Source organism: Gouania willdenowi, chromosome 11 (genome assembly GCF_900634775.1).
Source record: "Gouania willdenowi chromosome 11, fGouWil2.1, whole genome shotgun sequence".
NCBI classification, from domain to species: domain Eukaryota; kingdom Metazoa; phylum Chordata; class Actinopteri; order Blenniiformes; family Gobiesocidae; genus Gouania; species Gouania willdenowi.
In genome coordinates, this window is record NC_041054.1 from 11,938,072 (window position 1) to 11,963,820 (window position 25,749).

The following is a 25,749-nucleotide window of genomic DNA, read 5'->3' on the forward strand; positions in this document are numbered from 1 at the left end:
TACATCATCGGAGCAGCATCTAAAAGGATAATAAAAAACTAAAATATTTTCTGAAATAGTATTCAAGTACAACCACAAGTAAGTCATACATAAAATACTCAAGTACAAGTTAAAAAGTAGCTCAATTTCAACTAAATAGTACTCAAAGTTACTAGTTACTTTCACCCCCCACTCTTATTTTTGGTAATAAATCTAGCGACAGTTCCCTTGTATACAGTAATCATCTAATGTATAAACTTGAAAAGGAAGAGATGAAATCGCACAATTGGAACTTCATTTATTTTTCACAAAGGCATCTGTATAAAATAAAAGGTTTGTCAAAATGTACGATTCTTAAAAAAAATAAAATAATATATATATATATATAAAATTGTAACGAATTACGTTACTTCTTTTAATTTAAAATGTACTTAAGTACAAGTAAAATTACTGATTCAGAAATATATTTAAAAAATACAAGTACCTATAAAAGCTACAATCAATGTAGTCCGATAATTTTACTTCTGCTTATGGGTTTAGTTAGATTTAAAACCTACTTGGGCCACATTTATGAAAATTCTGAGATTTTCTCACCAAAATCAATCAGTAGTGTCACGTGTCACTTACAAAGTAAAAATGTGCATCCAGCTGTAGCACGCACGCATATTAACCGCCATTAGGTGCAGGCCTACGCGCGCGCCGACCGATTTTAATTCAAACTGTAACCGTCATTTCCCTGGAATGTTCTGGAGAAACTCCTTCATATCTGAAAGAACATGGAAGGTCAGCCATAAAAACCTTGTTTTAAAAAGTGTTTCTGACTGACACTGAATGTTTCTCCTACTGTTAGCATGTGCACTGTCTGTTTAACTGTAATTTAGCCTATTATCAGTTATTTCAGAAATATTTTTACCGTACTATCCGATATTGTTTTTTTTATATATATTTTTATTTTATTCATTTATACTTATCTTTAGCATTTTTTTTTTTTTTAAGTTAAGATATCTTGTGATCAACCAACAGTTTGATAAATAACTCAAATTAACCTATTTCGGCGTTATTTAAAGGGTGTGTATATATTTTAGCTAGCATGTTTTAGCTTGTCACGGCTGTATGGCCTAGCTACTGTGTGAATTTCTTTCGTTCACAGGGATCAACTTTGAGGGACTATTTAATGCTACAATGGAAGAAAGTAAGTTTTTAAAGCTAAACACTCAATAGATGAAAGTTAATATATAAATTTTAGTAATCAATACACCGTCTGTTAGATGGAGACCTGCAGGTGTCCAAAGTAGAAGAGCTGGTGGTCAAACTAAGGAGACTGCAACAAGGTATTCTTTTATAACTAAATTCTGTTGATATTTATTTATTACTGTTTATATATAACATTATTAGACTATTCCGTTTCATAAATGTCAAAATGCATCTTCTTATTTTATAGTGTGTGGGTTTAACTTTATTATTTTTTGTTTTGTCGAAGGTTTTTCAGTAAAGACTCTTGTCGTCATTGTGTCCGGTTATATTGTGATGATTGTGGCACAATAATTACTAAGTGGTGTGTATTTAAAAAAATAAATAATTTAATTTTCAAAAATGTTAAACGAATTTTGTCCTGGATTGTTGACCAATCGCCGTCTTCTATGCCCAATTACGTCAGTGTGAGGTCACTTCCGCTAGTTTTAGCCGCTTTTTGATTTGTTTTTTTTTTACTACATTTTTGTACGTTAAAGGCACTTCCAAAGCATTGTGTGGATCAGGTCCTTGTTATAATAAGGACGGAGCTCAAAATGTGTAAAGACACGTTCATGAAGAGCTCCTAGTTTGAGAAGGATATCGGGTTTTCCTCTCATTACTTCCGGTATTAGTACGTCATGCTAATCATATGGCTTTCCGTTTACTTATTTTGACAAATTGAAAAAAATATGGCGTACATTTTACAAAAAATACCGCGGACAAGACGCTAAATGTAGGCTCATATAATACACATAGTTTTACACCACAGATGCAGTAAAACCGTGAGCCAGATACTTGTGGCGTTCACTTATATCAGTCTGTGCGCCCTCCAGTGGCTATCTTCAGTGAGGTACATCCTTACCTGTTACTCCTATCAAGGAGTATCAGAACATGATGAATGGGGTTCAATGAGATATGATTAATATCTCCGACTTGGAGGGAACAGCAACACCTTCCAAGATCCATTCTGAGTTTACTGTAATTGATAAAAACAACATAAGTAGTTCATGGTCTCATTGGTCTAGAAACAGTGGTTTGTCTTCCTTGTAGTGGAGTGAAGGCTGTAGGTGATCATGCTTAGGTGTTTAGATAAATTCTGTGAGGATGCTTGGCATTGATCATGAGTATTTATGTCGTGTGTTTGTAAAATATCTAATCTTTGAGATGTGGCATAAAAGTCAAGTCCTTGAGGAGCTACTAGTTTGAGAAGGATATCAGGATTTCCCACAATACTTCCAGCATTAATACGTCATGCTAATTCTATGGCTTTCTGTTTGCTTATTTTGACACATTGAATAAAGCAGTCTTTCTCAAATGGGGGTAACGTGTACTCCTAGGTCAGGGGTCTGCAACCTTTATTCTCAAAGGAACCATTTTGCCTCATCTCACCTGGAAATAAGCTAGGTAAAACCTTTCTTGAAATTATTGAAACCTAAATTGTTTGACCATATTCTTAAGGGCCTTTTTTGAGACCAATTTAAATTAGTACGATAAAACTATGATGATTGTTGATGATTGTCATTCTGTTTTATAGGTGTGTGCAGGTGCCTATGTGGCAGCCGCTTGAGTCGGAAAAGCACTTTGGATGTAGTGGGCTACTGTTAAATCACTATATAATGCATACCATGTGGGTTGGGCTTGCCAATTTTTTTTCAGTCAAATCATTTTTTTTCACTTTAATCCCTGATTAAAGTCCTCCCGGAGCCCAAAAAAAGACCTTCTCAATGGACACAATACAGTTTATTAAATTCCATACAATTAAAATTAAATAGAATAATGTTTGATTTAATTTGACTTATTGATCATGTAAATGCCAACTTCAAAACAGTTTAAATTAAAATAAAATAAATTCCCATTAAAAAATGAAACTGTATTTCGAATTCTTACGCATCTCAGTTTACATTAACCCAATGTTATATAAAGAAGATTTTTTAGTCAATGTATTTGAAAGGCTACAAAAAGTAACTTGAATTTGATAACACATGATCATGTGATCAACACATGCTAATTGCTCATTTCTTGCCACACATAAAACATGCATATTTAACCGGCACATTGGCGGTTAAATGAATCTGTTCCCACAAAATTAGAATCTCTATTTTCTTCCAGAAAAGTGTTTTTGTTGGTTTAGTTATTTTACCAGGGATTTAAAACTTAAGGTTAGCGACAGGTGCAGGAGAAGTTAATTGTCGTTAGATGTTGCAGGAGGTGAAGTAAGAAGGTGGCCGAGTCATTGCACAATGTGATTTATTTTTAGGTTAACAAATTGTTATATCTTGATTTTATTTAATCATTAATAGACTCTGTAAAAAAAACAAAACTATTTATTTCAGTAGTTTTTTTTTTTTAAGCTATAGGGAGCCATTGCATAAGAGTCAAAGAGTCACATGAGGCTCCAGAGCCACAGGTTGAAGACCCCTGTCCTAGGGGTACGTGATGGCATTACAGGGGGTACTTGAGAGAGAATGAAAAAATTAACAAATGAAAGCAAAATATGGGGTTTTATTTTTAGATGAAAATGATAATCATAATAACGATGATGGGAATTATAGAACCCTAGAATACTAGTGTCAGTCTTGGTCCCACACCAGATGACCTGAAATGATAAAAACTATAAAAATAAAATCATCGTTTCGTTCCACTTATTTACAAAGTAAGATTCTTTCAAATGTGTTATCACTCATTCATTAGATCATTATGATCTAGAGTTGTTTTTTCACAGTGTTCTGAGAATGCTAGTCGGGCAAAGGGGGTACTTGGATTCAGAAATAAGAGAAAGGGGGGTATTATTAGAGCCAAAAAAGTTTGAAAACCACTGGAATAAAGTTTAGCGGAAAAAAAAAGAAAGTACAGCGATCAAGGTGGTAAATGTGTTCTCGTGGAGTTTACGCGCCTTTACGCCACAGAAGTAGTAAAACCGTGAGCCAGATACTTGTCGTGTTCACATTTAGGAGTCTGGATGCTATCTAGTGGTTTTCTTCAGTAAGGTGCATCCTTACCTGTTACTCCTATCATGGAGTAGTAGAACACGATGAAAGGGGTTCAATGAGAAATGATTCATATTTCCAACTTGATGGGAACAGCAACACCTTTCAAGATCCATTCTGATTTTATTGTTGTGGAGAGTAATGGTTTGTCATAGTTAGGTTGTAATATTGGCTTACAAATATTGTGTTCATTCTTCCTTGAATGTTTGTTAAGGCTTTACCTGATCATAGGTAAGTGTTTGGATGCTTTCTGTGTCATTGAAGGTAAAAGAGTCCTAGAAGAAGAAATCAGTGTGCTCAGCTCTACCAGTGACACATTGCAGAAGGAGCTGGAAACTTGTAAGTCTGTTTTGGAATAAACTTTGCAGAGAAATATAGATGTCATTGTTTTAGCTCGTATTTGTCAAAATTTACAAAAACACACTAAGTAAGCTTTAAAAGTTTATAACAGACAAAAATATAGGCACGGATTATTGATTTAAAAATAAATTGTTTCATTAGATTTGTATCATATTGAACTGAATTTTTGTGGTTGTCTTTCATTATCCTCTTTCCAACTCCGGTATATGGCTTTGTAAAACATCTCAGCCCAATTTAACCTTTGGATATATTGGATTAGTCTTGTAGACCATTAACAGGAGGCATTTTTTTGTCTATTTATTCGCAAATAATCTCTTTCATGGTTGTTGTAGCTGGGATAGTCTCCAAAGCTACATTACATTGATACGATAGGATAAATGAAAAAATCATCAGCTGATTATGAATGCACAGGTTTATTTATATGTTCCCCGATACATTTTTAACTGTTCATGGTAACCCCCCCACACACACACATTTTAAGAGTCATTAAAATTTTGTTAAAATTATTAGTCCCATTTTGTCGTTTTCTTGTTTTTGCAGTGCAAGCGGATGTTTACCATCTGGAGGGAATTGAAAAACAAAAACAAGGTACTCTGTCTAACACATTAGAGCTGACACTGGCAACTGGTGGCAACAAAACAAAACAACTAAAACTTACAAAATGAGAGAAAAACATACAAAATGACAACAGAGATACTTCACAAAGGGATGACAAAAAAAACGTTTTCTTCAAAAACACATGGAGACTACAAGTGTACACAAAAATAACAGAAAAATACAAAATTACAATTAAAAAGACTCCAATAACAAAATCAATAGAAATACACAAAGAGTCTATGCTATGAATCTAGATTGGATTAATCTTCGTTAGCTGGCTTCAACTAACCAAACATTCCCTGTCAGACAGGAGCTGTCTTACAACCGTCAATCACCTATGATCTTAACATGCCAATTGAAGCCAAGTGATTACAGCCTTGATACGTGCACATGAAAGGAGTGGAGATTGCAGCGTCTGACCAATCAATGGAGAGAACTGGCAGACTCAGCGTCTTCACAATGAATGAACAACTTATCATCTTAAACAAATGTAATGAATATACAGTAAATCCATGATGACAGTGAAGAGCAACAGTGAATTATTGCAGCGCACAGCAGGAGGCAGAGCTTTTATACTCGCTCAGATCTGATTCACTTCATAACTCGGTACCAACCAGGTTGCTGAAGTATAAAATGATGAATAATTCAAATCCATAATTCAGATCAAGACAACCTTGTTGTTACAGAAAAGGCAGGAATGAGAGAACTCAGGCAGGAAGTTGCTGACACTGAATGCGCAACAGAGCAAGATTATTTATTATATTAATTAATCCATTGGATGATGAACGGACAGCGCTCTGCAGTTAAACTTTATTACAGCACACACGTTTTTCTTTTCAGTACACTTATTTATCACGCACACTGGGATGAGAGATGAGAGCACGTTGTTTAACCGTAGTATGTCCCTGCTCAGGCGGTCAACATATGAATTAATGAATGAATGAATGATTTCACCCGTCCGTGCATACGATCGAGACACAGGCTTCATCAGCTGACTGTAGATCAGTCCATTAGATATAAATCTATATCTTTCCTAAAGGATGTCATCAGTAAATGAAAAGATTGCATTTATCATTAATAATTTTCTGCTGTCAGATCTGCACCAACCAGGATCATCTAACAATGGGCAGATCGTTTTCTAAGAAATCTGATTGGTCAGGAGGCGGGGCTTTAGCGCTCGCTAACATCCTAGCAAGAGAAAAACTTGGTCGTGGGCAGGTTAGCCATTAATTGCCATAGTGATTAAGCTCTAGCGAGCTTTATAGGACAGCACACTGATGAAATCCCAGAAGTTAGCGCAATAAGTGGCAATCTAGATTCGTAGCATACCCTCCAGACGACTACAAATATACACTAGAATAAAAAAAAAAAATACACACAAAATGTCTCCAAAACACACACAACAACAAAAACACACAAACCCTTTGTTATTCCCTGTACGGATGCTCAGAGTGGTCATTATTCTAAATGCTGACATGAATGTTCATAATGTGGCCCTCGCATAAACAGTAGCCCATGTTTACTTGTATGAGGATTTTGTTTCAGATGGCATAATCATGTTTGATAATACCGGTTTTGCTGCTGTTTTTCATGGAGATACTGGTTAAACTACTCTAATGGTTTTCCCTAGAGCTGTGCAGGAAGCTGCAGATTCAGTGTGGAGAGTCTGAGCAGGAGTCTGTCAGGTAAACATAACTATGGAAAGATCACAACTGAGTGCCTCCAACCACATCGTGAAAATCTCAACCATCGTGTGTAACACTAGATGGCAGTAATTTATCACTTTTTATACAAACTTAGGAAATTATGTTATCTTTGACTCACTGTACATGAATGTCTGTCTACATTTCGGATCCATTTTTGTCTTAGAAGTTTGGCTCAGAATATTTTAAAAATATCTATTTTAAAAGTATCCTGACCAAAACAGGCCACAGCATTTAGTAGTCATTTCTGAAAAAAGTACTAAACCACAGCAACAGTACACAGAAAATATCCATGGTATCTACTCCAGTAGCTCATCTGCAGGGAAAAAAACAACCCCAAAAGAGTTTAAAGTGTTTATTGAATATATAAATGAAAGTTTTATTTTATTAGGGTTGCTGTAATGGGCTTGTGTAAATTAGATTTAAAAAAATAAATAAAGAAATTGCAATACAAAATTTTTCAAATGCAGACATTCTGCTAATCTTACTGCAGAAACTTAAAAGTTTTGGGTAAATGTGTATTTGAAAGTGAAGATATTGATATGCTTCGTCCTCTGAATTGTGTGTTTGTTACAGATACTTAAATCAGAACAAGAAAAGTGAGGAAATGCTTCAGCATTATCAGTGCAAGATTCAGGAATACAAGATGAAACACAGAAAGCTGAGGTACCTGTTTTGGGTTTAATAGTTTAAATTAAAATTTTCTAAAAACATTTGTTTATTTCATTAACATTCACGAGTTATTGTTTTGGCAGAATAAGATTTGAAAACCAGCTTCATCAAGTGATTGAGCAACACAAGAATCTTCACTCTTTGTTTGTATGATTGTTTCCAAAGAAAACTGATCAGCATTTATCTGTTAATCTTTTACAAACATAGTTGTGTTGATGACATTATTGATTCTTGTGTTAAGACTCCGGAAAGACTCCCAGAAGAGCTACGGAGAATTGAGAACACAAAACGGCAGCTGTTGTCAGCTGGTATGTGTCATCCCATATTATGACAGTTCTTATGTGAGCAGTATGCACTTTCTCTTTTGTTCTTTTTTAAATTCACCAATTCTGCCTTTTTCTTCCCAAATATCTTTGTTTTCTGGACTGGGCCCTTTTTCTGACAGAACAACTGAAGTTGGGTCAGCTACAAAATCTTAACATGGAGCTGGAAGAGTTGAAGAAAGAGAAGCCATTAAAGATCACAGATGAAAAGACTCAGGAGGGGCAAAACTGCTAATTACTACTAATGAAAGGTAGTAGCTGCTTGTTTAGCTGCCTTTAAGTGCGTTTTGACTTTTGAAGCAGTGTTAGTCATGGGTTTCTGTTAATACAGATTGTGTATTCCGTATTAAGTATTTTTCAGTTTTAAACTAGTTCTAATATTACTTCTTCAAAGAACAGTTTTCTCCCTAAATAAAAAGCATGGCATGTTGTGAATGTGAAAATATAAAATGCTGTTAATGTTATACTAATGTTGTTAATTCACATGAAAATGGAACAATTTAAACATTTTGTTTTGTAGCTTTTGCAGTCTTTCCTTTGCACAATATAGAAAAGTAAAATAGGATGTTTACAAAATAAATATAGTCTTATTGTAATAATGTTGTCTTATTTACAAATTTCCATGAGTCTATGAGTTAAAACAGAACAGTATGGATCTTTATTTTTTGTATATAATGATGCACAGTCAAAAAAAAAAAGTAAGAAATGTAATAAAAGACCCTAGTTTGTCCGTAAATGTAATATTATCTGAGGTTAAACAAAACAACACACTGACCCTGTGCAACTGATCCCCTTAGTTAATGTCATAGTTTTTACAGCCAAGATCGCATCCTCACAATATTGATTGGAAATAGACAATTCGCGGGTATAATGCAGCGAGGGTAATCATGATCTAAATGGTTGTTGTAAAAAAAAAAAACAAAAAAAAACACAGACCAGATCTTCAATAAATATGTACAACTGTGTGTAGAAAACAGTGTAACTCCTGAAGTGTCAGCACAGCATTAGATTATTCTTTATTTTTAACTCCAAGCATCAAAAGTTGAATACACAGGCGAGCTGGTGTGCTACTGCTACGTGAGGAATGGATGAAGTTACTGTGGGAGTCAATAAGTAATGTGTGCAGTGCAGCAGAAGTGTTGGGAGTCCTGTGAAGGGCGTGGGTCTCACGAGTTAGGTGACTTATGTAATGAGGCATGGTACTCTTCCAGTACTGCACACAAAACCTGTCCCTTCTGTTTTGCTTTCCTTTTCTTTTTTTTTTTTTTTAATTAGAGCTCCATTTAAGACTTGGGTGGAAAAAGAACAGTAGCTTATCAGTTTACAGTTACATCTAATTTACATCATAAAATCTATTTTATTTACACAAAAACATAGTGGTGCACATTTTCCACACATTTCACCGGTAAAACACTTCATCTCTTTGAGCAGTTGTTTGACAAGTAGGTCCCACGCCTTGATAAAAAGGAGAACTGGTGAAAGGGTTAAGCTCACTAATGCTGTTAATGCCTACAAACACAGCTGATGCCATATTTAAGGCATTAGAAAGCACACATTCTAAAACGTCATTTAGACTTAATTCACTGATTCATTTCACCTCATTCCTTGTTTAATTATTTACCTTTTTACACCTTTTGAAATATAACCCTTTATCTTTGGTTATAGCCTAAGCTGGAAATTGGCACATGGAGCATGAATACTTAGTCCTATTCAATTTTCCATTTCATAGTCATTTATGTAATGCACTGATACAACACATTTTCAGTTGTACACCATCTTGTTTTAAAAACGTATTTTGTTTTCAACACATACCATCGTTCTTTTCCTCAGTCATGTCCACATAAGCATCATAGGGTACATTGCTCTACCTTTTCTGTGTTATAAAACATAAGCACATGCTGCCAATAAACATAGAGAAGTAGAGCCACTGTTGTGTCTCAGTCACCATAACAGGAGAAAGTAGTTCCAGTCTTGGCAAACATCACACACCAAACTCTTTGACTTTTGTTTAATTTTTTTTTTTTTTAGCATTTTGTACATTGTCTTTTCAAGTGTGATTATTTCATAGGGAAATACAGAGAAAGGCTGCTGTGGTGGGGCTCAGAGGTCCGTTCATTTTGGTTGGCACACGTTGGCATTTGGTGCGTTTGAGGAGCTTGCATAAATAGTGTCCAAATAGAGGGTTGCTCCTCCATTTTTCGTTATCCCAGACTATTCCCCATCTGTTGGGAGAACAAGTGACAGTATTTAAGTCAATTTCCCGTTTGTAATTTGAGTCGTTAGTATAGTATCTCAACGAACAGACAACCTTTCATCACTTTACTCATGGGAGCTCTTAACTTTAGTAAACAACATAATAAAAAGCAGTATTGTAGTATACTTTGCATTCATACAGTAAAGTTGAAATAGTCAAAGTAATAGCTAATACTTGTCAAATAACACAGGAATTTTATTTAAAATACATGTATAATTTTGCTGACCATCAACAAAGAAATAGATCAAACTATTATACTGTAAAGTAAAAATGACTTGTTTTCTCAAATCTTATATTATTGTTTATTATAATTATATATATATATATATATATATATACAAGTTTTATTTATATTATTTAAATATGTGAATGCTAATTGTTGCACTTGTTTAAGTGTTTCAGAAATATTATATTGATTTTAAAAAAAAAAGGACATTTAAATTTACCATGCTGCAGGTCTATATATTATTTTAGTAATGATTTTTAAAAAATTAAAAATAGAGCGATTTAGCTGTGATATATATTTCAATATTTTTTTCTTTTAAAATACATTTATTTAAGTCTTAAATGTTTCATTTACCTGAATGAGGTAAGGGTACAAAGGTTTTAGTGGTTGGTGTTTTTCAGCTGGTAGCTAAGCCAGGTTGTTCTAATTTATGTCCCTGTTTATGGGGCTTTTATTCTTTTCATAGATAGAAAAGCCTACTTGCTTACCTAAGAACAGACACTCCCAATGACACAGCCATTATTTAAGTTCATTTAAATCTCTGCTGATATTGTAAACTGCCTTTCAGCTTTAGTTGAGGGCTTGTTTGAGATAGAGTTGTTTTTAATTAAGTACTTTGAGCTTTGCTTTCTTCAGCCCCTTCTCAAACTTGCACTCTACCTTATATCATAAAGGGCCTATACTACAAAGCTAGATAGTTACATCCTGGATTTATCTCTTTTAACCAAACATTGTCTGTCAGACAGAAGCTGTCCTACGAATCTTGATTACAACTCCCAAGGTTAAGCGTGTTGATTTAAGCCTGGTTAAGTGCACGCTCTTGAGACAGAGGTGGAGATTACAGCGTCAGACCAATCACACGCACGGATAAACTGTGGAGAGCAAATTACGTCACAATTGAGGAATAATTCTTTAAAAATATGAAGAATTAAAATGTATAATTCAGACCAAAAACAACACTGTTGCTGCAGTAAAAGCAGCAAGAGATGAGTGTTTATGCTCAAATTAGTGAAATTATAAATGTATTTATATTTTAAATTATTTTACAGGACTGAGGCTCTTTGCATCACCCCAGAATACATGAATGAATTACTTAATACATCGGTCTAAAAGCGCCTGATGCACGCAGGTTTTATCAGCTGACTTACTTTTACTTACTTTATCAGTCAAACAGATAAAAATCTATACGTTTCCTATAGGATGCCATCGGTAAATGAAAGGATTGCATCGATTAAATCCCAAAGTTGGCGCAAGCTGAGGAAATCTAGCTTTGTAGTATAGGCCCAAAAAAAATTCCAGCATGCAAGCACACACTTTGTTACTGATATATATACACTATATATTTTAAAGAATTTACTTTTTTTTCCAATTGCTCAAGATTGTAAAATGAAATCCCAAAAAACATTTCTTCTAACTCCTGATACATAAATGTTTATTTATTCTTACTATATCTTGTTTCCATCTATGCTGCATACCATTCTTACAGTGATAATTTACCTCAAATCGACTGTAGACCTTCTTCTCCTTCCTCAGGCTTTCTATCCTTTTCAGCAATCCCTCTCGCTCCTGAAGGTTGTTCATTGGTCGCAAAAATCGATTCCTTTTTAATGTGCTCTGTCCTTTGTCACTAGTATCACTTTCTTTGATGGCTCCCGTTTCCACTCGCTCCTGTCGGTTCTTCTGACTGTTGGCAGAGATTTGCTCCAAAATCACTTTGGTGTCATCTCGGAGGTTACTACTGAACAAAACGGAGCTGCCAGGGGCCTGATATCGAGTCGAAGCTGAAGTCCCAGCGGAGGGCTTGTTATTAGCAGCCTGATCAGTGGCAGAAGATCCTGTATCTTTAGTTGAGAAGCTATGTTTCTTGCTTGAATCATCAGTGACCGCTTGGACAGTATTCATGGCCTTTTCGTCTCCTGAGGATTTCTTTTCCTTGTCTTTTGGTCCCAGGAAACCTTTAAGCCTCTGAGTCTGCTTCTTCAGGAAATCAAGTTTTTTACCTTCACCCTTACTCTCACCGATAGTATTTATAGATGTGTTGGAGCCCATTACCCTTCTCAGTCCATCTTTAGTGTCATCATGTGTAAAAACTGAAGAGCTGTGAGAACGACTCTTCCTCAGTTCACTCTTCTCTGCATCAGTAGCATCTGTTGTCAGAATCTCTTCATCACAAGAGATGCGACGAGGATTTAAACCTTTCAATTTTAATGGATCCCTTTTGAAGATTTTGGGTGAATGAATAGGCTTTAGACCCCTAAATACATCTTTCTTAAGACCCTCAGATACAGGCTCGTCTTTTTGAGATGACTCTGCAGTTTTTGAAGAGCTTGTAAAAGGTTTGGCAGTAATTATTGAAGCATTAAATGAAGCTCTGTGAGTCAGTTCAGCAAGTCTTGGTGAGATATCTGTCGTTTTAAGTGGAGGTTCTGGGGAGCCTCCTGAGGGAGTTGGGATTTTTGTACTCTTTGGGGGGTAGAGAGGAGGTTTTTCAGAGAGCTCTGGCTTTTTTTCGACAGGCTCTGGGGCTTTCAGTGCCGACTCGGTCTCCATTCTCGATGCTTTTCTTTTTGCAGCCAGTTCTTTGAAATACTGAAGTCGACTAGCCGGATCATTCATATTTAGAGATGGTGCTTTAACCTCTGAATTTCCAATTGATATTTTTTTTAATTCTTCAGTGGGTTTTTGATGTTCCTCCTTTTTTTCTAATTCTTTTAACTTTTTCTGTCTCATTTCCTCTTCCTGTTTCTCTCTCTCTTCTTTCTCATTTTTCTCTCTTTCTTTTCTTAACAGGTCTTCTTTCTCTTGTTTCTCCTTTTCTTGTTTCTCTTTTTCCTCTCTCTCTTTCTCCTTATCTTTTTCCTCAGCTTTTTTTCGCCATTCAAATGGATCTCGTGACAGTGACCTCCTCTTTTCAAGAATCTGGGCCACAATCGAGGAGGTACGTATTCCGTTGGACTCTTCGTCTTCTTCTGTGGTTGGATGCATACCTAAACCACTGCTGTGCATTTCTGCTTTCGAAGATGAGAATATGAGTGAGGAGCGTAAACGAGAGCTACGTTGAAGGAGGGGGTTGACGCGTGAGCGGAACGATTCGTGTTTGGTCAAAAAGAGGTCTTGAGTCTCTCTCATCTCCTCACCCGAATCATCCTCTTTTCTTGAGCCCTTTTCTGACTCTTTTTCCTTTTCTAGCTCCTCTTTATTGTCTTTGAGGGTGGAAGGCAGATCCTTTGTTGGGTCTTTATTGCTGCTTTCTGGTAACTTGGGTTTTCCAAAGCGGGGTCTCAGGACATCAGGCCTGGGCTTTGGAGGTGGATTTGGTGGCTCCTTGATGCCAAAGCGTTGATTGGAACTTTCAGGTGCAGTCTGTTGGGATTGATTGGGATCATCAAACGCATCAGGACCTAAAGGTTGATTCACACCTTCTCCTTCCTCTCCACCTTCTTCATAAGTGCTAAGATATGAATTAATTCTCCAGTTTCTCATGCCCTGCTTTACACTCGGATCTTCATCGTGTTCTTGTTCCGACTGTTGGTAAAATGACTTCTTCTCTGGTGGGTGAAGCTGTGTTGGGGAGTTCTGGCAAGCGTAGGCCTGACCCACTGTTGGCCTCTTTTGTGATGATCCTCCTCCATATCTCCCAGCCACTGGAGGTCCCAGTTGTCCTTCAATTCCTCTCAAGTCCTCTGATGAAAAGTAGTCTCTACCATAGTTTCCTAGTGGAGGTTCTTGATCCGAGCGAAAGCTAGAGTCAGAGTATTGGTCAATGGGGAGGTGTGAAGGATGGCCTTGATGTCTGTTGTAGTGTCCATGACCAGAGCCTGGCCCAGGTCCTTCAGTGTAAAATTGACTGCTTTGAATGTGCTCCCTATAAAAGAACCAGATGCAATATTAGGATAATCACAATGTAGATGGCATGCAAATCATTACTACCAAAAGACCACATACCTGTATAAATCGGTCTCATCCAGATTATTCATGACTCTGTGTTTCATGTATTGTCTAGAAGAAGAGTAGCTTTCTTGTGTTCCTTCGGCGTAGCTGTGCCTTTTGAATCCACTCAACTCAGTCTGTCTGGAGACTATGGACCTTCCCTGTTCAAGAAAGGATTGCTGCAAACGGAACTGTTGCTGTGAATACTTTCCAACTGTAATTCCAGCATTAGGTTCAATGGTATGACGAAACGGATCGTTCCTCCGGAAGCCAAGAGCAGGGTTACGATCAGTGTCTCCATATGGAAAAGCAGAGGGAATCTCTGGCCTTCTGTAACCTACTGGGTTACGCAAAGACTGGGTCCTCTTCATACCAAACTGACTGCTCAGGTAACTGCTCGTGCTGCTGCCATCTAAAGAAACAAGTGCGCCATTGGCTGGATCGATAACAAGAGGCTCTGACTGAGCAAACAGGATGCGAAACTCCTCATCAAAAGATGTGACCAGCTCCCCGAGGAAAAGATGGGCAATGCAGCGGTGGATCTTTTCATAGGACCACATGAAACTAGATGAAAAAAGATATTAGATATTGATAACCTCAACAATAATTGCTGTCAGTTTATCCTGGACTATGATATACAAACTACTGACCTGTAGTTTCCACTGAGGACAGCCCTGCAGTCCGCCAAAAGAAAGCGATCTTTTACCTGCCCTTTAAAGGATTTCCCTGTTCGCGAATAATAGGTTATTCCTGCCACAGTCCTTACACGCATCATCTATGAAAAGGACAAAATTAAAAATATGATTAAAGACATGTAAAATGTATGTATCAAATAGAAAAAAGGTTCTCAACTAGTCTGGCATTAGGACCTAACGGCTCTTTCATCAGCAAACAACACCCCGAATCACTGAAAACATTAAAAATTTGAAAAAAAATTAATTTTATATTTTGAGCAACAGATAATAGACAATTGGCAGTTGTGTCCTATTTTAAAAGTTTAATTCTAAAACCAAAATTTAGAATCCATGGTAATTTAAGAGGGAATTATTCTAGCTGTCTTGAAGCAAAAACCAAAATGTACATTTTAGGAACACAAGGTAGGCAGTGTTTCTTGGACACACGCTTAAATAAATATTTTTTTTCTTTGAGAACTTTATCATTAGGTCAGTAATGTTGAATGTTGGTTAGTGAAAGAGTTGAGAACCTTTATAATCGAGGGCATAATTATACTGAAGGCAGTCTTAAATCAGGTCTATATGTCTAAAGCAGCTTTAAAGTGTACTTACTGGAATTAAGTCCAAATTGACTTTGCAGTTCATGACCATTGAGATGAAGTGATGAATTTCTTGCTCATCGAGTAAAATGTAAACAGGAACATGGCGTGCCGCTGCATCCAAGAGGTCAGCAAAAATGTCAACGTCCGTGAATATGTCCATGACTAAAGCAATGACCTGAAGCAGAAGAAAGAGAGACACATCTTGTTACAAATATATTCATCAGTGTACCGCTGTATTTTTTCAGTTATCCACCACGAGGACTGAAAACATCTGAACATGTTATTACAGCTGAATGATTTTGAACAATATCCTGGCTTTAATGGCTATTAACAGGATTTACTGACATTTGGGTGTGATACCAAAAGGAAATTAAACTCTGCAACTGCTCAGACAGTAACGCATAGGAAACAATTACGGGTGTACATAATCCAGCACAAAAACAGGTCTGACTGCTCCTTACATCTGGCATCAGTGGTTATGTTAATGATATTTTGTTATTTAGCGTAAAGCCGCACTCCGAGAGTGTCAACTTTGAAGGGAGTGGTGGTAAATTTGGCAAAGGCAAGTAAAATATTAGATAAGACATCATTCAAAGGTTGCATATACTGTATATAGCTAATGTGCTTTCCTCTGATGGCTCACACTTACTTGCTTTGTTTGTCCAGAAATAGTTTTAGGAGGTCCAACTTACTACGGCTCAAGTTATAAAACTTTGAAAACAATGACTAACACAATGCTAGGTTGGGTTATTAACTAGGAAAGTTTTTATCATTCTTTCCCCTAAATATGAACTCAAAGCTTTTGTCGTCCTGTATACTTACTTGCCGTGCATTCTTGATAAGTCGCCTTGCCTGCATCTTAATGCTGGGCATGTCCGGGTCTGAAGGGTTGACCAGAGTGGTCACTTCTGTTGGCCCGATGAAGCTGTGCTGTGCCAGAGGCCACCCCAGGTCCAGCCCTGGGGCTGCCAGGTCAGACTGAACAGGCCAGTATGTGTCAGAGGAACCTTCATCGTCAATAGCACCCTCATGGTATGTCAGCTCTGGGAGACTGGATGTCTGGTTGGGTGTCTGGATTGTTGACTTTATGTACTCAATCTCTGGCTGCGCCAAGAAACCGACGACTTCTGCACCCTGGAGGAACTCATGGTAGCCCTAAAGTAACAAGAAATGCACACATTTAGTTGATGACAAACCCGGTCTATGGGTCTGTGGACTTGATTTCTACATATATTTTGTATGGTTATGTTACCTGTACGTCATTTTCGATAAGAGCGTCAATAGCGAGACGGTACTCTTCCCGATAGTGTGGAGGAAGGTAGTTTGGATCAAGAGGGTTTTCACCGATCGACGAACTCTGAGAACGATGTGCCATTTTTGGAAAAGGATGAAAGGAGATGAGGATGGAAGAATTTGAACCTGCAGAAAGACACAAGACAGCATGATTACAGGTTTTGAATCCCTTCTTTGATGTTTAGATAAAATACTAGACCTTGTCCAGTTCAACAGGATTATGAGCTACCAGATTGACACAAACCCTCGCATACACTGCTATCAAAAGACAATTGACCATGCATACACAATTACTGGAAGTAAGAGTTAGTAAACTGAAGGCACTCAAGGCAATGCTCTAGCTAACTCCCTGTACTTCAGGCATGTACAAAGAATGCATGTGGATTTCATTGGTAGATGTGTGTCAGGCTTTACATCCTGTTCCAGCTTCGCCTTGTACTTTATATCAATTCTATATGCTGAAGCACACACAGAAATCACATGAAGAGCAGGTTTGACCTTATTTGTAAATGAATAATTTTTAGCAATACAATACATAGAGCATGCTTCATGTAATGTCTCTTGTTATCTCCACCAAGAAGGTAATATTTTCACCAGCATTTTTTTGCGATTTTTCAAAAAAAATGGGGGTGACCTCTTACAGTAGGGCCAAATGTATGGGGACCTAATGTATGGGCACTACAAGGATATTCGGCTCTTGGCAGAGGTTTGCACTCTTGTTTGCTCTTGTTTTATATAATTTGAACATACTATTGATTTCATAGACAAGTTCATTTAGTTGTATAACTAGTGTAAACTAGGGTTTACATTTACAGAAGCTTTTGTCTTGTTTAATTGCATCAAGGTTTTACATAGTCACTTTAATTTTTTGATATTTTCAGGAAACTGCTTGTCTTATACTTATACAGGCTCAATATTTCCAGAAACTTTAACTGCTCTCCTACCTATTTTATAAATAAGATTTTGTAATAAGACTTTTCTTATCTGTCTTTTGACCAGCATTTGTCTAGCATTGAACACTGCAGCTACTTTTGTCATGTCAAGAATCATAACGTCAGAAGTGTACAACCTCAAATGCAAATTGGGAAAAAAATGCAGTTTTCCCAAGTTTTTTTTCCTGGAGACCTGCTGTTCTTCATGTTTCCCCACTTAAATACACTGAAGCCAATCATAATCAGGCTTTGTGCAGAGATAATAACCCGTTTATAAAATGCAGGTATGTTTAAGCAGGGTGAAATCACAGTGAGTTTGGGTAAATTATTAAGTTTATAGTGTCGAGAGCTTTTCTTTCACTTTCTCGTTCATACAAATCCAAAGAGACCATCTCACAAGACAGAATTATGGATTGAATTATTTTATTGTTGCTTTTTGTCCTTTTCTTGAAAAAAAAAAAAAAAAAAGGCATCAAACACTGTAGCCAATTTTGTCATGTAATGTTTTAAGCTATGCCATGGAGGGCTGCAGTCATACAGGTTTTGGATCTCTTCCTCCATCTAAACTGTATTTACCCCTCCCAGTCCCTACATACCAATTTACTGGAAAGTTAGATGTTTAACAGTGAAATATCTTCCCTGTAATAACCAACCAATTATGCTTAATCCAGTTTTGAAGAAAAAAAGAAACCTGCTCACTAAGTTGAGACCAATAAAAAATAAAACCTACAACACAATAATCGAAATATAAAGGAAGGAGAGAAACGGGAAACTCCTATCAGAGAAGCTACAGGCGTGGAAAGGCTGAGGAGGTGTATCAACAGGTTCTCTCACATCGTTTATTTCCTCAGGCTGTGCGTCATCTGCACTTCATGCTGTTACTAAGAATTACAAAATTCAAATAAATTATAGAGGGTGCAGTAAGCTCTTAGTTATGTTAAGACATGAATTGATTAGTCAAGTCACACTTGCATAATGTTGGACAAAGGATCACAGATAAAGAAAGGGAAAGTTTACTTTTTACTCCTCAAACTCAAATCACAGCATTTCAGATGTCGTTTAATGAACCCAAAAATCACAACTAGCCACAAATCTACAGGAAAAGAATGACCTAGAATCAAAACAAAAAATGCATATTTAATATTGAAAATATGTATTAAAAATGTGTTAATATTTATCATCTCTGTCCATATATATTTGTGCATGTTGTTTGAGATTGGCAAATTAAATTCTAGATATTCCTTAGCATCAGATGAATAAATACATCCTGAGTTTAATAATAGTAACAATAATAATAACAGACACGCAGAATCAATCATAACATAAGACAAGCATTCTAATAATTTAGAGGCAGTTGATGTGATGCCGACAGCTGCACACTGGCTGGCATTACATTTTATTATTTTATCATTTCATAATAAGAGAAAGGGGAATTTACAAAGAAGGTGGTAAAAACATGTATCAGTTATAATGATGCTGGAGGTTTTTTTAAATCAACTAAACAGATCAAGTATTATTCAAAAAGCCACTGACACTGAATCTAAGAGCGTGTAGTCAGAGAGTAAATGGGTCTGCTCTTAGTGAGTGAATGTCGTTGATATTGTTAAGGACTACTTCAGTGGTAATTAAACCACTATACATATAAATTAAGTCATTTTTCCATTAACCAAAAAGGTCTGAAGTCCCTGCCCACATTCTCAGGGACTGAGTGAGTCACAGAGCAGCCGCCCTGGTACAGCCCGAGGATAAGTTGCAACAGACTGCGGTACTGTGAGTCATTTGACAGCAAAATGTCTGACATCCTGTTTCCTTGCCCATTTCTGAGCCCTTGAAATTAGCTCTAGAAGTTGTGCTTTTCTCGTTTCGTCTTTCCATGGTGTGAAGATTTGTGTGAAGATAACTTTTCCCTTTGCCTGCCTTCAAAACTAAAAATGTTTAACATTTTGCTGTTGAGTTCAGAACTTCAGACTCTTTAGTTTTCAGCTGTCTGCTGTGTTTGTGTGTAAACAAGGCAGTATTGCTGAGGCTGCAATACGGAGAATGCCTGAGGAGTCGGACTCACCTCAAACTGAGAAGTGTGCATGTGTCTGTGCTTGTAACAATGATTAAACCACAAAACGCAGAAGCGGGAAATATAAAGGAGAGTTTGCTAATCTATGCTTGCAGCAATATATTTTTTTCCAAGGTTCTTCAACTTTGCACCTAAATCAATTGAAAAATTCTTGGACTTTTGGACCTCTGCAGAGTGAAAGACACCAATCAGCCATAAAAAACAAAAAAAAAAACATGTCCTTAATGTTGTGGACTAGTCTTAAACACAAACAATTTTTTTTTTTCCAATGATAGGCAGTTGTATATTGTTTATTTAATTAATGCATTTTATTGTAAAAGCTGTTGGATGAGCATGTACAGTGTCTGAAATAGGCTTAAAAATGACTCAGCATGTTGGAAATAGATTCATCAATATTTCCAAGTACCCCCTACAATGTGTTCAAGTACCCCTAGGGGTACACGTACCCCTGGTTGGAAACCACTGGATTAGATTAAGATGTTTCAATGAGCATTGACCCTGATGCTAGTTTACAGTTGCACAAATACTTGAATACAGACTTGTGTTTGATTCAAATTGGGTTTTTTTCATTGTACCAAATTGTCAGTGAATGCCTGATGTCTCCGTCTTATTCTTATCACTTTACTTGTGTTTGAAAATGTTTTCTTCCAGCTATAAATTACACTGAGGGCCAAATGTTCTCTTGTCAAAGATTTTCCATTCACCCATTGATGGCTTTGATTGAAGTGTGCCACAGAGGAAACCACTCATTACGTGACAGGACGAGAACCAGCAAACCTAAACATCAAACTAAACTCATAAAGGCAACACATTCCTATATGCATTCCTTACCTCTGACTAAATGTAATGAAAATATTTCACAAATGTTCGTTCAGACGATTGCAACAACAGAATACAGCCTCTGTGCACACTGGACTTTAGCAATGGTACAGTATAAGGGTAATATAGCAGTTTTGATCTTCACAGTCATAGAGAAGTCTAAAAACTGCAATTTTGTAGTACTCTCGTGAACCTACCAGGGCTTAATGTTTGTGGCAATGCTCTGGTGTCTTTCCCAAATATCAGTAAACTCACATCAGGCCTCACAGCCCCTAAAGCTTTTACATCTTGCACTTGCTTTTCCTAGAACTGTCTATATTTTAATTCATTTATTGTTGTATTTAACTAAAGATGGACAATATCATGGGCTATTATTAGCCATAAAATGTGGTATCGGTTTTATCCACCAATATTGAAAAAGGGATATGTGATATTTGAGACAACATATTAAAAATGAATATGGCACTTTTCCATAACTAAATGAGGAATACATTCTGCGCGGCATCACATTAACAGTAGCCTCATGCTGCGTTCACACCGAATGCGTCTTCACCGGACACATCTGCCGCACGAAACGTTTCGCATGATCAAAAAATGTCCACATTCGCTTCATATGCACGTCTGACGTGAAGCCCCGCCAACCAGCGACACATCCAACTCGGTGAGTTTCACTGCCTGCTGAAGCGAGGAGCTGCGCTTCTTCTCCTATTATAAACATAAACCACCAGTGAAAAAAGCCGATGTGATTAGCGGTGTTTGGAATAACGGCGTTTAAAATAACGGCATTAGGTAACTACATTTTACGCCGTTACGAAGCCATTAACGTTACTGAAAAACAAGGTGAGTGATTATGATTGGCTAATGTGGTGTCATGTTTCATGATAGCCAATCAGAGCCAGTGTTTTTACATGTGCCACATACAACCACTACAGATTTGATGAAGCAGCAGAGATGGCGAGCGTGCAGCAGTCGGATGAAAAGTTGGCATTTTAAAGGTGGCGATACAAACACTACTTTAAATTCATTGTGGTCAAAGGCAAGAACGTGCATGTGAAGTGTACATTATATCCAGGAGCGAAGACTTTGTCGACATCCGTTGTAAGCAACTCAAATTTAATGAAGCACCTCACGACGACACACGCATCTAAAAAATCTGAATTCTTTGACATATAGCAATTTTTTTTTTTTTACCGGTTAGGCATATACAGTAGTTACTTCCTTGGTAATGAGTTACTTTTATTATAGAGTAATTCAATTACTAATTACTTTTTGGATCAAATAGTGAGTAACTATAATTAATTACTTTTTTAAAGTAATGTTCCCAACACTGGTGATTAGCGGCTAATGCTATCCTAGCTCAGTGCTGACTTTCAAAGATGAAAACTACAGAGAGAACTTTTACCTGCTACTACCACCTCCTCGCTGATTCTCCTCCACGCCAAATCCTTCTAGTCCGGTCCCAGTGATAAAGGCCGAGTCATACAGCTCCAGGTGGTCACACCCAGCTTCTACTCCATGGTTGAATGGGTGAACAGACCGGTGTCCGTGTTGACGGACTTACATAATCGTCAACAAAGACTGATTGGCTTTCGTCATGTGAAACAGTCGCAGGAGTCGAATATTTTCAACTCTTGCGAATATGCGAATATTACAAAAAAAAAAAGGCTTGCACGGCCAACAATCTTGACGCACAGATCGGACCGCACTGCCGCACAGGAAAGATTTCGCCTCTGGGCCTCGTCTATCCATTGACTTTGCATGTAATCTGGTTGCACAAACATTACGTGACGCATCCGGCGTGAACGCAGCATCAACCTGTTATTTCCATTGAGAGATATATTATGTGACCTAACATTAGGTTGGTGGGGAGGGGATCTGTGTGTATATGGGAAATTGAAAATGTAGTGTTGGACAATATCGGGATATTGAAAAAAAAATATTATAGAGCATCTTCAATATTAACTATTGTAACAAATTGTACGCATGCTTGTACTTTGCTGCTGCCTATCTTGGCCAGGTCTCCCTTGAAAAAGAGATTATTAATCTCAATGGGACTTCCCTGATTAAATGAAAGTAAATTAAAAGAAAAGAAAATGCCACCTATACAACAGCAATGATGGCTGAAACATTAGAAGTATGAGAGTCTGCTTTTGTGAAGCCAAAACTATTCAGGAAAACTCTTGTGTGTGCCTTCTGTTGGTAACTGAAATAGTTTCCACTTTAAAAACAACTCAAATTTTTTCAAAGCTCCAGGACCGATCACCACTGTGATGATTCAAATTGTGAGCCCAGTAGTACTGCGCAGAATCTACAGGGTTTCCTATTCACTCAGCTGTGGGTCGCGGAAGTATGAAGCAACAGAGAGCAACTGCAATGGAAGAAGCATGACTGACTGTCTCCACCCCCAACGAGTGGTAGGATAATATTGAAACAAAGACTGCTGGGTTTGTCGTCATAGCAACAGCAGTAAACTGTAGAAAGTGTCCCACAGTGTAAGCGATCGCTGTGTGCTCCCTCTTTGCCGTAAAGTCTCTGCCTACACAAGGAGGAAGCTGCCCCAAATTGACAAGGACGTCTGAAACTGAAAACCCGCACAGGACGGGCAGGCTGCAACTCCTCACCAGGCAAATAACGTCCTATATTCAGAAGTAGCCAACGGTTGTTCACTCAGCGTGTAAAGGGGGCCATTGTCAGCATTCCTGCCTCAGCACTGACATGTGAAGAAAGGAGAACTTCTATCTGCCTCAACATGTGAATCAGAGAAAAGCCCGAGGACGCACAAACTATTAAACTCCAAAAAAAAACATCTCAACTCTTCCAGTTTTTTTCCCCTCTTTCTCACACAGACACTAGAGTACACACACCTTACTGAGCAAACACTGCGATTGATCCTGCATACCTCATTGGTCAGCGCTCTACACACACAGAGAGAGATTAGCATACCTGAAAACAGGTATGGAGCGATGATGCTCACTGTCAGGACCTTTCACTGTCACCTCTGTCAGATCAACCTTCAAACTCAGATAAGCGCAAACAGAGAGTAGGACTTGTCCCTCTGTATGGCAACACACCTCAGCACAGTTGTTGAACGCCACACAAAAGACGGCTCAAGGTCAGATTAATGCATTTGGTGTGTGAGAACTGATGGCCGTAAAAAAAAATCCTCCCTTATTTGTGTCAGGATTTGAAGTGGCTAGATAAACCGGTTCGCTGAGGTCCCATCATCTCCGCCAACTGGCACCCTTCCTGCGGTCATCTCCTGCAGAGGATCCAGCAACAACAACCAGATTCCTCTACACATGATCAATTTACATGTATGACAACACTTTTCCACACATGCTCTCACCCAGTGTGACTTATTCACTTTAAACAAATGAAATGAATGAGTGAGAAGAAGCATCTTGGGCTAAATTGCTTGTTTGAGAAGGTTAAATCCAACACACGCTGGCACTGTGAATAGTTTTCTTTTGATTATAACCATATGGCTATTACTTAGCAGTGAGTCACTGACTAAAAAAATAAAAAATACATTGGAAAAGTTTAAGTTCGAGCCAGTTCCTACTGCACAAAAAAAAAAAAATTGCTGAAGGGATCTTCTGTTCGGAGTACATACTGTATTTTTTTATCATTGGAAAGAAGTGCTTTAGGATAACAAGGTTGAGGCTGTGTCCTCTTAATTGAACTAAAGTGCAACAACTTGACTGTACAAGTACTAAACTTGCTTGTAAAGCTGCCTCAGCCTTGTCAATCTTTATTTATGAGCCACAGGTCCTCACAGGACTATAAATAGTTTAAAAACCAGCTTTTAGTCTCAAAAACTGTTCTCTGTGTCTTCAAAAAGCTAGAAAGAGTAAACCCAGACAACATGGAGCCCTGAGTGCACACGCTGTAATAACAACACTGTTCAGGTTTTGCAAGATGCAATAAGACTTAATCCACTATAAACAAATGGAAAATCTTGAGCAAAGTAAGCCTTGATCTCCCTTTTATATACATTAATAAAGAGGCTGAGCATAAAATATAGTGCTTGTAATTCAGTGATCAGATGTAGCATGACCACTGACTGACAGCTAAAGGGAATAACGCGGTCATGTTGGAAGTAGGTGGAATACATCAGGTGCCAACAGAACACTTTGTCCTGCATGTTATTATCATAAAAGTAGAAAAAAAGGGCAGCTGTAAATTAAGGATTGTACCAGTTTGACAGGTTTAATGGTTAACGGATTGGGTGTTGTGTGGTGTCTTAGGTTCACAGTGGTCAGGATCTAACACATGTGGTCCAAAATAGGAAAAAAAACTGGCTGTTTATTGTTTCATAAGCTACTGTTACTCAAACAGCTTAATATACTATTTATTACATGCAACAGTGCTTTTGATGTAAATACTACTGTATGTGTTGTTTTTATACTATGTATTATATGCAATAGTTTATGGCACAAATAAATTTGACTTCGATTGTGTCAATTGTTTTTTGGGGTTTTATTCAATGGAAGGCTGAAGTTTACACTAGAAAGAGCAGGTGGTCATAATGTAATGGCTGATGTGTGCCTGTCTGCAGGACTCATGATAGTACTTCCATTCAACTTGAATTAAAGTACAATCATGATTCCAGATGTTTAACTTTTCTTCCTAAAGGCTTGTATGCAGAAACCTTTCACCCCTGAAGGAGTTTCTTATAGAGCTGATGGTGAAACCGTTAAAGTCAAGTTCACTGTCAACAAAGAAAAACAAACATTTGATAATAGAGCAGGAAATGCTAAACTCGTATTCGGACACTTTTCTCGCACTAGTTCTCGTCGTACCTTAGTCACTCCCTCTCCTCCGTCCGTCGGGTGGTGTCGCCCTCCCGGTGAAGCTGCCGATGATCACCTCCCTCCGTTACATTCCTCAGGCCGGGTCACCACCACCCAGAATCCCCCAACCCCGGGGTGTGCACCCACCACAGAGACGGTGTCTACGGTGAGGCCGAGGGTCGGACTCCTTCAGTCGTTGTTAATCCTCCGGTGCCGCCGCTGGGACTGAGTGAGGCGGGGAGTAGGCAGGGCTTTCCCCGGAGAGACTCCTCCCAGAGCCGCTCATCACCGGGACCGGACA

At 37.7% G+C, this 25,749-nt stretch overlaps 2 protein-coding genes and 2 non-coding genes across 4 annotated transcripts; 3 read left to right on the top strand and 1 right to left on the bottom strand.

Moving 5' to 3' along the window:
• Positions 1–620: 620 nt before the first annotated feature.
• Positions 621–8,450, top strand: LOC114471968 (kinetochore protein nuf2). The gene is made up of 10 exons (XM_028460971.1): positions 621–762; positions 1,130–1,171; positions 1,248–1,310; positions 4,464–4,538; positions 5,100–5,147; positions 6,787–6,841; positions 7,436–7,525; positions 7,615–7,678; positions 7,773–7,839; positions 7,977–8,450. Exons 1-10 carry the CDS (start codon positions 756–758, stop codon positions 8,087–8,089), a joined length of 624 nt encoding a protein of 207 aa, XP_028316772.1. The 5' UTR covers positions 621–755; the 3' UTR covers positions 8,090–8,450.
• LOC114472705 (U8 small nucleolar RNA) lies at positions 2,052–2,184 on the top strand. The gene has a single exon (XR_003675177.1). It is a non-coding gene; the product is annotated as a U8 small nucleolar RNA (small nucleolar RNA).
• On the top strand, positions 4,189–4,321 carry LOC114472706 (U8 small nucleolar RNA). The gene has a single exon (XR_003675178.1). It is a non-coding gene; the product is annotated as a U8 small nucleolar RNA (small nucleolar RNA).
• Positions 8,451–8,845: 395 nt separating the features above from the next.
• Positions 8,846–25,687, bottom strand: fam83hb (family with sequence similarity 83 member Hb). The gene is made up of 8 exons (XM_028460970.1): positions 25,458–25,687; positions 16,793–16,959; positions 16,363–16,695; positions 15,551–15,715; positions 14,915–15,039; positions 14,280–14,828; positions 11,832–14,199; positions 8,846–10,076 (listed from the first exon to the last, which is right to left on the bottom strand). Exons 2-8 carry the CDS (start codon positions 16,913–16,915, stop codon positions 10,056–10,058), a joined length of 3,684 nt encoding a protein of 1,227 aa, XP_028316771.1. The 5' UTR covers positions 16,916–16,959; positions 25,458–25,687; the 3' UTR covers positions 8,846–10,055.
• Positions 25,688–25,749: the final 62 nt, after the last annotated feature.